At 37.9% G+C, this 13,108-nt stretch overlaps 1 protein-coding gene across 2 annotated transcripts in view; it reads right to left on the reverse strand.

Annotated features, from left to right (window-relative positions):
• The window catches only part of DISC1 (DISC1 scaffold protein), a 204,441-nt gene that overhangs the window by 99,306 nt on the left and 92,027 nt on the right, over positions 1–13,108 (reverse strand). For both annotated transcript variants that reach the window (XM_040598953.1, XM_040598952.1), the window contains exon 9: positions 8,327–8,515. In XM_040598953.1, the coding sequence (XP_040454887.1) occupies positions 8,327–8,515 (189 nt within the window). The remainder of the gene's footprint in view (positions 1–8,326; positions 8,516–13,108) is intronic.

Consider the following 13,108-nt stretch of genomic DNA (forward strand, 5'->3'; position numbering starts at 1 on the left):
ACTCTTTGGAAGGATAACTGCCTGAGATTGGTTTCACTGAAGGGCTACTAGAAAACAAACAGAAGCTATTCCTTAAATATCCCGTCCCTCTCTACACTTATCCTCAAAAGAAAGTAAAAGAGGCACGTCAACCTAAAGAGCCCTTTGCACATTTTTGGGACCTGAAAGTATCATGCCATGTTAACGTAACTTGAACAATGACACACAAAAAAAAAAATCAAGAAGACAAAGCAAAACCCTGGTGTATGACTCTGCGAATAAAAACCAAAATGAATAGAACTTAAAATAAAGAAACCTGTGAATGCTAGGCCCACAGTTTACTGACTTTTTCAATAAAATTTCAAGTTTTTAAGAGGCCGAACAGTGTTCTCATACTTCCATCCTGTTATTGTTTCAGGATCAAGTTGTCAAGCACAATGCCATCCAACAGGTCCTGACCAAATGCATACAGGCAGCATCTATATGAAATGGCAAAGTGAACAGAACCACAAAACCAGTTGAGTGTCTCCTCTACCTCATCTGTGAGACGAGGAAAGCAGTATTTACCTTTCTTTGAAAAGTAATTTGATCCTATCTGTCAAGTCTAACTACCTATGCCAGCAGTTCTATGTTCGTCTTCTGAGCACCCCCACCATCCTCAGATAGGCTCCACCTTTCTGCCTGCCTCTGAGCAGCTCCAGTCAAACACAACGTTATCTTTCCACCAAAACTTGAATTCTCTTCATACAACATGTAGAAACCACCAGGAAAAAGCACACTTCACAATGCAATAACATAGAAAGTTCGATAGCATGACAGTACTATCTGCTCCAACTCCAGAAGTGGCAAATCTTAAAGAAGATTTGTTGGTCATCACCAGGGCTACTTGTCATGCTAAAGTAGTTTTAATTGCATACAGGAACCTGTCCCATCTGTCCAACGAGCCTACCAACACTATTTTTTAATCCTAGCCTTCTGGCATCTTAACATCTCATTCCTTCTGAAACTAGCTTTAGTCATTAAAAAAAAAAAAAAAGTGAAAGTTCAATCTGAGACCAGTATCACAGAAGATGCAGCTGCAGAATGAGAATCTAATGAGGAATGATTAAAATTGGTAGTATACACTTCCAAATTTATTCCAGATTCACTCATCTTTGTTGCTTCATATTTATCCTGTTGCCACTCAATCAGCTGGAGCAGCTGAACTAAAAACGCAGAGCAATGCAGAAACCTAGAGGCAGAGATGGAAAACCGGGAATAATTTGGTATTGCACATGCCCCAAAAGTTTAATGCACAATAGCTGGCAATAGCATTTCAGATGTAAGGGAAGAAGTTGCCTGGCACACTATCAGAACTTTCTGCTTGCTTGCTTGCACGTCCACCAGCGCATTAAAGTACATCTGCTGCATTATGGGGTTGAGGTTGCCCATCTCATTGCAGCAGAAGGCTGTTCAGTAACACTTTTCACCATCAAATTGCACTTCCATCATCCCAACAGAGCCACTCTGTATTACTGTGGCACTACAACTTTGAAAACCTTGATGCCTCTACTGCTTATCCTAGTTAAGGATGGGATCATCATTTTTCCTGAAGAGACCAAGCTCTGTTTCTTGCACCTAGTACATAACCACCTCTACAACTGCAAAACCAGTACGTGGTCATTTCAGGAGTCATTCTGCACATTGTTAGGTCATACTGCTGTCTACAAAGAAAGAGTATTACACCGGTATGTAAAACATTTCAATAAAGTTAATACCATCAGATCTCAGAAGAAAGAGAGAGAAGCTCATCTTTGAGCATCAACAGAGAAGTGGCCTGATCAAGACTCCCATAGATATCTGTGGGCTTTGAACCAAGCTACTGCGTCAGTTCAAGTTGCCTGAACACATACTTTGAATCTCCTGCATTACAGATATTTGCACCTAATTATACAGAATGGGCAGATTAAATTTAATACTTTCACTGCATTTGTATAAACTAAACCTCTGTCCTCCAAGTGAAAATAAAAGTATTTTACATATTTAAATGAACAACACCAGACAAGATGACCTTTATAATCACAATTACAAGTGATTTAAGACATATGGCAAACTTAATTATGCTAAAACAGACTGGTTTCCAATCTTTTCAATCCTGACAAAAACTGATGCCTAAAGTAAAAATATATTACACATTTCAGTTATAGGAAATGCTTAGCAGAACTTACTCTTTATATGTTGTTAAATTGTACAGATAGTATTTATCAAAGTCAATTCCGTAATACAAAACCCTCAACGACTTACAATTAAATATTATTTAGCAGAGATGATGTTACTTAAAATGTTTTCACTTATTTTATATAGATTTTGTGGAAACATGACAGAATGAAAACCATTAGTCTGAATTTATCCTCAAATCTTGGTAGCAATTCAAAATGCAGTGACTACAGTTACAGAACTGTAAGATCAAAAGATGTATATGGGTATGCTTAACATAAAAGATCCCAAGTGCCTTAAAAACCCAAGAAAATGAGCATCATGCTTACAATGCAGAGAAGCACGCAATATGCGTAACAGTACAAGTCCAAGCAAACGCAGAAATACCAGTTTTTCAAATGAAACAGCAGAGAGAATACTGATGAGCAGAGTGCAATTACTCATGCTGTATTTGGCCATGACAACACAAAAGGAGATCTGCAAGGTTGGGCTTCTTTGTTTGTTGCTTGTTTCTTTTTTTTCTTTTTTTTTTATTTCCTTATGTGGACCTGGCTTTTACATGCTGCCCGACAAAAGGCTGCTGAGCACCACTTTGGAGCATGAGCTAAATGTCAGCTCAGAATAAAAGATGCTACCAGCTGCAGTGTCAGTCCCATTCCTGCATCACCACTGAGGGGTTTATACTTTTTGTGAAAGCTAAACAGAGTGAATGTTGGCCAAATTTGACAAGATCACTGTTTAAACAGAGATGGCCGTAGACATAAGCAATAATCTGTTCCATTTCACCACTCACTTGAATGACAACAAGCATTTCATATAGGTATGACATGCAGAACGTAATGACCTTGCACAAATTAGAAGTGGACACACAATGAGACTCAGAACAGCTTCTTCCTCATGGAAACCCATCTGTTACACACTATGTGGTTCTCCTTTAATGATTTATTTAAACAGAAGCAATCAAAAGGTTCAGCTTTTCAGTTTAGAATCAGATAATCACTCAGACACAGGATGAACCGTGGAAACAATATGGAAAGCCTATATGGGATAGAAAAACCATCACCGAGGAACAAAATTAAAACCACCACCCAAAAAAATGAATCAGTAAAGCAAAACATGGAATCACTTTTCTCAAGTCATGGGCAGACACTGAGTTGGTAGTTTCTGAAATAATTAAAATCGGTATAAAGTTTTCAATAAATCTTTAGGCACTTTCAAAAAGCATTATAAAAATCAGTTACAAAGAGACATAGAGAAGCTTTTGTATAACAACTATTATTAAAAACAAATATTTAAACTAAAAAAAAAAAAAAAGGTTTCCCAGCAGGAAGCACATTGCATATGCTTCTATTATAAGGCTTTCAGTGTTGAAGCTGTCAATAAAAATGTGTCTTTGAAAGAGACTAAACATGCTTTGCAGTAAGTGGTCATTAACAGTTTGGTAAATCACATCCTATACAATTGCGTATGAAGTACAGAACCTGCTTTTCATAAATATTTCAGTATGCAAAGCCAGTATTACTTTAAGCAGCACCACTAGTGGTTTCTGCTGTCCACATGATGGTAAGCTTACACTAATTAATTGCATCCTCCATAACAGCCAAATATGCAGCTTTTTGAGTCGTGACTGTAAAAAGACCAGGTTCTTCGACATACACTCTGAACACATTTTGTTCTTAAATAGCTAAGCCAAATCACACATTTTAAAAAAAAAAAAAACCAAACAATGGACTTGGATAGGTTTCTCTTTTGTTAAAGAACAAAATGCTATGATATCCTGTGCAAGCGTTCACAGTATGCACATTGAACTAGAGAAAGAAAAACTGAGCGTTAAAATTAAATTCCAGCTTCCTAAGAAACCCTCCTGCTACATCTAATTTGTTATTTAATAAATATATCTGTTCAGTTCCAGAAAGCTTCACTCTACAAGCAGGCTGGTAAGAGTTGTAGTTCTTAGACAAGCCATGTGTAAGACAACAAAACTCAATAACGTCAATGCAAGTTGAGCAGTAGAAACTGAAATGACAGCCTCCAAACATTTTTTTTAAAAAGGGTAAAAAAAGCTATTTTAATGTGCATGATAGCTTTTATTTTATATTTCCTCTAGAAATTAAGTCAGTATAGAGATTCTACTTAAGATGACTTGGCAAGCACAACCTAGCAATTTAGATCATGAAATACAGTCCCCCCTAGTTTTGTGCATACATACATTATTTACCAGGAGACGCTTTCCCAAAAGTGTAATAGGGGCAGAAAATGGCTGAGTGCAGCCAGAAAAGGAATTCAGCAAATGAGGCAGGAAAACTTGCCCGTCAGTACTGGTAATGAGGAAACTGAGACAAGAGGGTAGTTTTCATTTCCAGCCCTGGGTTACAAATGCCAATCAACCCAAGGCCAGGATTTATAAGCACAATCCAGCAGTCTGGCAGACAGGCAAGTAATTAAGCTTCACTGGTCTGGAAGATGGGTTTGGTTGTTTTGGGCTGCAAAGCAGTTCTCTTTCTCACCATGGCAGAAACTTCTGACTTTATAAGGCAGGTCTGCTCAACAGTAAAGCACAAAGACCTTCAGTGATTTTCCCAGAACATCTCAGGCTATAGAAATACCTGCAGTCTAGAAGAATGTAAAGGTCACAGAGAGTATCATTTGATTTCAAATCTGTTTACTGCAAGTGATTAATTCAATCATGATTGTTACTAGAGCATCAATCAGGAAACTGTTTCACCACCATTCCAGGTAAAATTACATGACCCCCGAGTCTCTGGCTTTCCTATCTGTAAAACGGCAATAACAATTGATCACATTTATAGAAGTGTTCTGATGAAGTGAAGCCCCCAGAAGAAAGTTACTGTCTAAAGGGCAAATCAGTACTATTCATCCTAAAATGCTAATATATAGTCTACTTGTCGATGCTTCTATTATCCAATGGGAAAACACATTTTTGAGCATCTCTAAAAATATGAAAGGATTTTTGTCAAATCTCCTTTATAGGGAGCACTGACAGCTCTCAGCACAGTAAGCCAAGCCTGATTTTTGCACTACATCTGCAATATCTTTTATACTTGGGCAGCTGGCACAGAGTGAGAAAATTCATTAACATGCTAATGATGTGTCCTATTTAAAATTACAGCTCTGATTATTGTGTGATTAAGTCTCTTCCCTTGACGTCTGCTTCCTTATATCTGCATTACTGTGAGAAATCAACAATTATTAATGAAGTAAAAAATAGGTGACCAATTTATACACACGACAAAGACAAACATACACACATTTTAGCATTTCAATTTTTTTTTTGTTTAATGTTTCCAGACAAAGCAGGATTATCTCCAGTTAAAAAAAAATAAATTCAAAATAAGTTTTAAAGAAGTTCACAGGCATGAAATATAACAGTTAAAGTGGCAGATGATTTAGAAACAGCCATGTGTACGAATACCTGTGCAGAAGGTTTTAAGGTGCTATATTAAAAAAAAAAAAAAAAAAAAAAAAAAAGAAAGAAAGAAAGAGGGAAGGGCTCCTGATGCAGAGAAAGTAGATTATGCCTCGGAAACAACAAAAAAGCAAGAATCAGAGAAGACAACATTGATCCACTACCTTTCCCAAAGAAAAACTAAGCATCTTCTTTCTACAGTGAAAGACATTCAAACCCACTGACTTTAACGAGCATAAGGGACCGCTTTCTCTGCATTACTTTCAGCAACCTATGTTTAGTTTATGGACAGACACACATCTCTGTAAGTTGAGCCAAAGCATAGTATAACCATGCTGCAAAGAGGAATCATAGGCTCCTACATGCCAGGACACAGATCAGCCAGCCTAGCCCTCATCGTTTTTGCTCTAAGTTAGCATGGCCAGAAGGGCTCCCTAATGAACTCTGGGCAGACAGCTAGTAACAAAGGCCAGAGGACAGTAACATCCTCGGCTAGTAGAGTAAGATGGAGAAATGATTTCTCTCCCTGGCTTGTAGCTATAAGAGGGAGAAGTCAAACTGACCCAGAACGGGCTGCACCAGGCAATGGTATCTTTCACACTAATTTTACCCACGGCACAGAGAAGCTGAGCCTATGTTTGCACTACTAGCTCAAGGAACAGAAGTATTTTAGGAGGCATTTTCCTGCCAGACAACACTACCAAAATCACACCATCACAAAAACTAATGGGTCAACACCCCCCCCCACACACAGACACAGACCCACCCCCTGTATAACAAGCCCCACACCCCTGGGGCATCCCTCATGCTGACGCTGGTGTTCCCACCACAGACTGGTGGGTCTCATGGGCGTGCTAATGCCCAGCTCACATCATGTTTCTGGTCAGCACCGAGCTGGCGTATGGGATGGGGCAGGAACACAAGGAAAAGGCAAAAACATCCTTTCTCAGCAGCAACATAGATTTTACTGGTGTAAATGAACACAAAGCCTGAAGCCACGCAGCAAGTCAGCTCAGCTACCCCAACCCAACAAAGCCAACAGATCTCCAGTTCTTTTAGACAACAGCAAAAAAAAAGATGGTAACAAAATTGTATTCCAATGTTTATGCTTTATTCTCCAAACAGAAAAGTGCTGTACAAAATAAAAACTGGTTTGTAAAAGTGGATGCCATCTCCAAGACACAAGCTGTATAACTGTTTTCCAGAGTGTTATCAGAAGGCTTATATTCAGTTAAATATTTTGGTATCAAAACTCACGCTAGTGTTGTCAAACCAAAGTGAGTTGCCATTTGTTAAAGGAGAAAAAGATGTAGATCACATACAAAAGGGGGCAAGGATGAGGAAAAGGAAAGATCTCAGATTTCATTTTAGTATCTGTGACTAGTATCTGCTTGATAGAGTTTTATTTTACACAAGGACAAATTTCTCCTTATGCCTACAGAATCACAATAAAAGAACAATCTACATAGTAAACACCCAGTTTTTTGCAATTTATTGTCATAACTTGTGCGACAGTAGAGGTCAGAACAAGAAAACACCCCATCACAGCTACATAAGTGTGAAAGGGGAAAAAGGAGTCTATGAACTGCTACCAATTCTGTTGCTTCAGCAACAGCCTTGCACAGGTTTTGTTTAAAACCCTGCTTAAGAAAAACACAGAACGAGAAGTACATGTGTATTATAGGCAATTTAATTGTCCTAGAAACAAAGGAGCAACAAAATGGACAGATTAGAAGGTCAGAACCCTCCTTCAACTCACTTGCAAATCCAGGCAACGAGGAAGCATTGCCTGATGTGCATTTGTGGGTTTGGGTCACAATGCACTAATTGGAGGAATCATTTTTAGAATTTTAATATAGATTCCAAAAAAGCAAGTTCTTATCCCAACCTACTGCTCATAAGATCCTGAGAAGAAAAGGCATTTCAAACCCCTAGATTTAAAGTAGCTCTCAGATTTATACTCAGCTGTTTAGAGGTAACTATAGTAACTGTACACTTGTAGTCAACTAAATGTTACTCAGCCTTTTCATTTAATCAAGCAGCAAGGCCACTTTAACTGCTTAACTTCAGGACAGGGGATACAGGAAAGAATAAGCCAAGTCTAGGAACAACTTTGCAATTTATTAACTTGTCAGTAGCATTCCCAGTAATTGCAGAGAACTTCCCCAATTCCACCATGACACTACAATCCAAGCACAAGAGCTGCATTTGGCAAGCTGTTTAAGCCCCCCAGCAAACATAAATTCATTCAGATAACTCTTGTGTCAGAACCAGGCATGCCTTGCACCTCATACCTTCATGATCCATCACCAAATATGTTACACATATACTAAATATTTAGTTATATATACTAAATATGTTGCTGTTGTCACAGGCAGCCACATCTACTGCTCCCACACAAAACCACTGTATGTTTCCCTGTATGTGAATACATAAGCAGCGTCATCATCACTATTACAAAAGCGGGCTTAGAAAATAAAGTTTTGGAGAACCGGGCTTTCAAGAAGCTGTGTATTGCTGCGATACCTCTTCTCCCCTCAGCCTCCCCCACCTCCAGTGGAAAGAGCTGAAAGCACATTCAGCATATTGCTTATCTAGGTCCTGGTCAAACTTTCCTCAGAATAATCAGCATGTTTTGTGACATGCAGCGTGATTCATCAAACCCAGTAGGCTCCTAGGAGCTCATGACCGAGCAAAAGCTGTAACAGGCTATGAACTACTTACCAAAGGCAGTCTCTCCTTGTTCAAGTTCTTCTTTCAGTCTGGTGTAATCATCTTTAATTCTCTCTAGTTTTCGGACATTTCTGGCACTCAGAATCAACAGTTCACTGAGAAGTCCTTCCAGCCCCTCCTTCTCAGATGTTAATGATCTTATTTCTTCTGCAAGATCCTTCGCAGTACCAAAATTACTTCCTGCATGTTTTGTGGGAGCAGGGGGACGAGAAAGGAAAGAGACAATGAAGTGGACACTTGCAACATCTGTAGGTTACACAGCAAACAAGGGAAATTAAGCAACTATACTTCCCAAGAGGAACTGAAAGACTATTTTGGAATTTAAAAAAAAAGAAAAAAACTGCCAAGCATCCATTTCATTAATATACTACAAAAAGAATTGTAATTGTAGCAGATTCAACCTTTTACACCCAGAAATACTCCTTTTTTTTTTTTTTTTTTAATTATTGATACAGTTTAAATTTTTGGAGAAAATCTGTTCTTTAAGGGTCCACACTTCAGAAAATGTCATACTGTTCACTGCAGTGTGATCTGTCAGGCCATTTTCTTCTTTTGGAGGAGCACGTCAACTCACCACACTTTTGAAATAGATGCTATCAATCTGCTAGACCCTGAAGTGTTTCCTCCTTAAACAAAGAAGCACTACCCTGTTTTTTGTCATAAACAACCTTCTGGTGCTTGTAAGTAACCCACTGCATTCGTTTCTTACATGATTTGCACCCCATGCAAACACCACCAGGAGATGTTTTTCTGAGAGAATGTATTTAGGAGTCACAGCTCCACTCCTGGCTCTCCCCGAGCCGTGAAACCTCAGAGAGGGGCAGAATAACCTCAGTATCACCAGCTCACACTGCTCTGGACTTTTTAAAAATGTTTGGCTCCTTTGGACATGGATCCAGAGTCAAAAGTTCAGTTCCCAACCAGTTTACATTACAGTGTAGCCCAGTAACATTTGCCCACTTAACCTTTCTGAAAACTGTTCTTATGAGAAGCTGAAGAGGAATATTTCCTTAATTCAGAGAAAAAATAAATTGCAATGACAGTGAGATGCTCAGCTATTGAATTATTTTTAAATAGCAGTGCAGTAACTATTATAGTGTTACATTTATATGGCTCTACCTGTGTCTTTTCAATGATTCAACTACTTGGCAGGTTATTAAAAAAAAAAAAAAAAAAAAAAAAACACCAAACACAAAAAGCTACAGAAAGTCCACTTTAAAGAATACTTGACAAAAATAATTTCCATGTAGACTTGCCCAATACAACACAAAAGATCCTTAGCACAAGATCTAAACTCTAGCATCATCCTAACTTAGCCAAACTGTGGTGGTATGATCTAATAAGTAAAGGCATCTAGTAAGTAAAGGCGCTTAGCCTTGAAGCAAATACTAACATAAAGCACATCCAGGTCACACATAAGTCTCATCAGCTTCTGAAGTATGTGCAATTACTTTAGATTCCTGAATTAAATTTATAACACCACCAGCATTATTCAGATATAAAGGTGTCCTTTGGCTTTTGTTTCAGGAAAATAATAAACTGCTGCTTAGCCACAACCGATCAATTAAAAAGTTTATTTTAGAAAATTAAGACATAATCCAAAACATCCAGTCCACATAAGAGTATCCTGAAATTTGGCATTACATCCTTTTCACTTGGTGTCTCAAAAGTGTTGGTCACAAAGCCTTACATAGGAATGGTTTGGCTGCTGTTCATTTCCTGCAAGACAGGGAAGCAAGAACAGGACACCAAGTATTCACACCGGTTGGAAGATGGCAAACCACTGCCAGCTGCTGAGAAAGGCTGTTCCTCCAGAGTGCAAGAGCGAACAGAAGCACTTTCAGCAGATAACTACAACCATCCTCCTGAAGGAAAGATGCTGCTGCAAACTCAAGTGGCCATATGAGGACGTGTGTGCCAAAGGGATACTGCAGCTTCCAAAATTTTGGAAAAGACTCTGTTGAATAAGTCAGGTTTACAGATTGAACATTGCTAAGTACAATTGTCTTGCTTGGTTTTGTTCGATTGTTTGGGTTGTGCTGGTTTGTTTTTTTTTTAATTTAGTCCTAACACTATATGGTAGCTTTAGTCAAGATCTTTTTCTCACTTAAAGCTAACCTATTGTTTCTTTTTAAGACTTCAAAACTCCCCTCATTTCTAATTCTCAGCTAAATCCTTGTTTGCCAGTTCCATCTTACAAAGAATTATACGACTAAATAACTATAAATATGCTTGACAAACAAGTAGGATCTCGTGGCTTACCAATGCATTTATTGGGAAGCAACAGCACAAACTCTATTGCATTAATCTGTCACATGTTTCCAAATGGGCAAAACACAGTGACAAGATGAGCAAGACAAAATCAGTGGGAAAATGGCAGATATTCAGATGTTTTGAAGGCAACAATGACCTACAAATTAAAGAGTCCACCTTCATTCACCTGAACTCATCCCAAGCATCATAGCACAAGAGCCTTAATAAAACATGAAGGCAAGAGATTCTTCATTAGAATCTGGAGCCTGCTCTTATATTTCGAAGACAGCAATGAAAAAAGTATGATATTACATATGAAAGTTTTATACATACTGAATGGATCTTAATTCCCAGAGGGGAAGTTTATATCAAAACTGAGGCTATAAGGAAATAGCATCACATATATGCCCAAAAGCCAAAACAAAACTGCCTGATGCAGTTTCCCATAACAGCAGAAATATCTCAAAGTCTGCAGTGAAAATTCAGAGGAGCACATACAAATTCATGCACAAGTGCCATCAGTAAGCTCCTGACCTCAATCACAGCAACCAAAATAATCAACCTTCTTATGGCATTTAGGAAGCAGTTTAAAAATTAATATATAATCCCTAGCTGCCAGCATTAAAGAACACATCCTCCTGGGGGAGCGAGTTTGTTAAGAGACTAAGTCACATTGGATGCTGTCGAAATATTCAGCAGACGTGTCAAAATGTTTTATTCTGCTAATATCCTGAAAATGTTAAAATTCCTCTTTTTGATGATTAAATAAGTATTTTGCCTAAAGTTAACACAGTAACTATTACTTCATCCACCACTCTGTGTTATGTTTTATATAGCCATACTGCTGAGAAAGTTCTAATTGGGGAATATGAGATAAATAAAGTCAGTCCTAACTCTTTCCAGAAAACTCAAAAATCACAGAAGCTAATAGGACTGCTCACTCAGAAAAACTGTTCAGAGACAGAAAAACTAAGGAATTAATGGTCTAAGACCAAAGCTGAGCATCTGATGTAAACCAAGACATGAGACAGAGATTCTACAAAGGGCACTGAAGGGTGAAATGCCACTTTTCCCATCCTTCCTCCTGTCTTGCAGTGACACTTACTAGTGATGTGCAATTTTAGCCACTCCAAACATGTTCATATAAACACAGTGGGCACAAATTGGTACACTAAATGGGGAAAACCACAAATTCAGAAAACTGTTAATAAATGCCCAGGATAGAAATTCTGTTGCTCTATCAGAATCTTAAATCTATTCCATTTCAACTGGAATAAATACATGGAATCCACAGTGCTTGGATATTGGGGGGGGGGGGGGGGGGGAATAACCATTTGAAGTACAATTGGGGTTATAATACAATCTGAAATCATTCACATTAACTCAGTCAAACTGATTATACTTCAAGTACAGCACTAAAGAGTCGTATTTTCTCTTTCCAGCTAATTCAAAGTACCCAGTGCTCTGAACAGCTGAATAACATGCTTGCAGTACACAGTCACAAGGACTTGAGCATGCACACTTCACTTTGAGAGGTTGAACATTACCATTATCTCAAAAGACAGCAACAAAAACCCAGTTTAAACTTCTTCCTTAATCTTGCCCTCTAGGGCACTTCTTGCATGCATCCTTCATAACCTGCTCTCTACAGATAGCGACATCAGGTAAGCTCCAGCAGCCAGAAGTGAATACCCAAAAATACCAGCCAAACCCAGCAAAGCAACCCATATGAGCAGCAAAGTTTTTTAAAAAAATTATCCTCAGGCACAAAATAGCTATATAATTGCTTTTACTCACTGTAAACATAAGTAGTATATTTACTTTATTTTCCTCTCTTCCCAAAATTTTACTTGTATGGCTACAGCTAAATAGTACTCTGTATATCAAGTGTATCTTCTCTATAGATAGTTACATGCCACAAACTCATGCCTATTATAACAGCTCATTGTCACATTTTACTCCGTTGGGCAGACTGTCACCCATTTAGTAGCCTCAAACTAACATATCATTATTTTGATACCATTTACCAGCAATAAATTGACTAAAATATATGGTTTAAAGTCTGACTCATTTTGTAAAAAAAAAAAAAAAAAAAACAAACACAATTATTATTTAAGCTTTACTAAATATTTCCCATTTAAAATATACGACAAAGTTAATCAACCACAAGTTTTTTACTCTCACTTTTTCTTCATATTTATGGCCAAAATTATATACACTCATAGTTTCCATTATTTGTACCTGAAGCAGAGCTAAGTCCCATCTCTATTGATAAACTACATTAATTGTAGTACAAGCAAAGGAGCAATTTTTGCATTAACAGTAAAACATACATACCGGATGCTGGCTTGAATATAAGAAAGAATAGGCTGGTCATTCTTTATCATTATCTCTAAGTTAATTCTTCACAGACTAACACTACCTTTAATAATACATAAGAAAGTGAAAATTTACATTTTAGCTTAGGGCATTTGCTACCATGGTATTTATCAATGGCACTGGAATTCAAAGCTGAAAATC

The sequence above is a fragment of the Falco naumanni genome, chromosome 6 (assembly GCF_017639655.2).
Source record: "Falco naumanni isolate bFalNau1 chromosome 6, bFalNau1.pat, whole genome shotgun sequence".
Taxonomy (NCBI): domain Eukaryota; kingdom Metazoa; phylum Chordata; class Aves; order Falconiformes; family Falconidae; genus Falco; species Falco naumanni.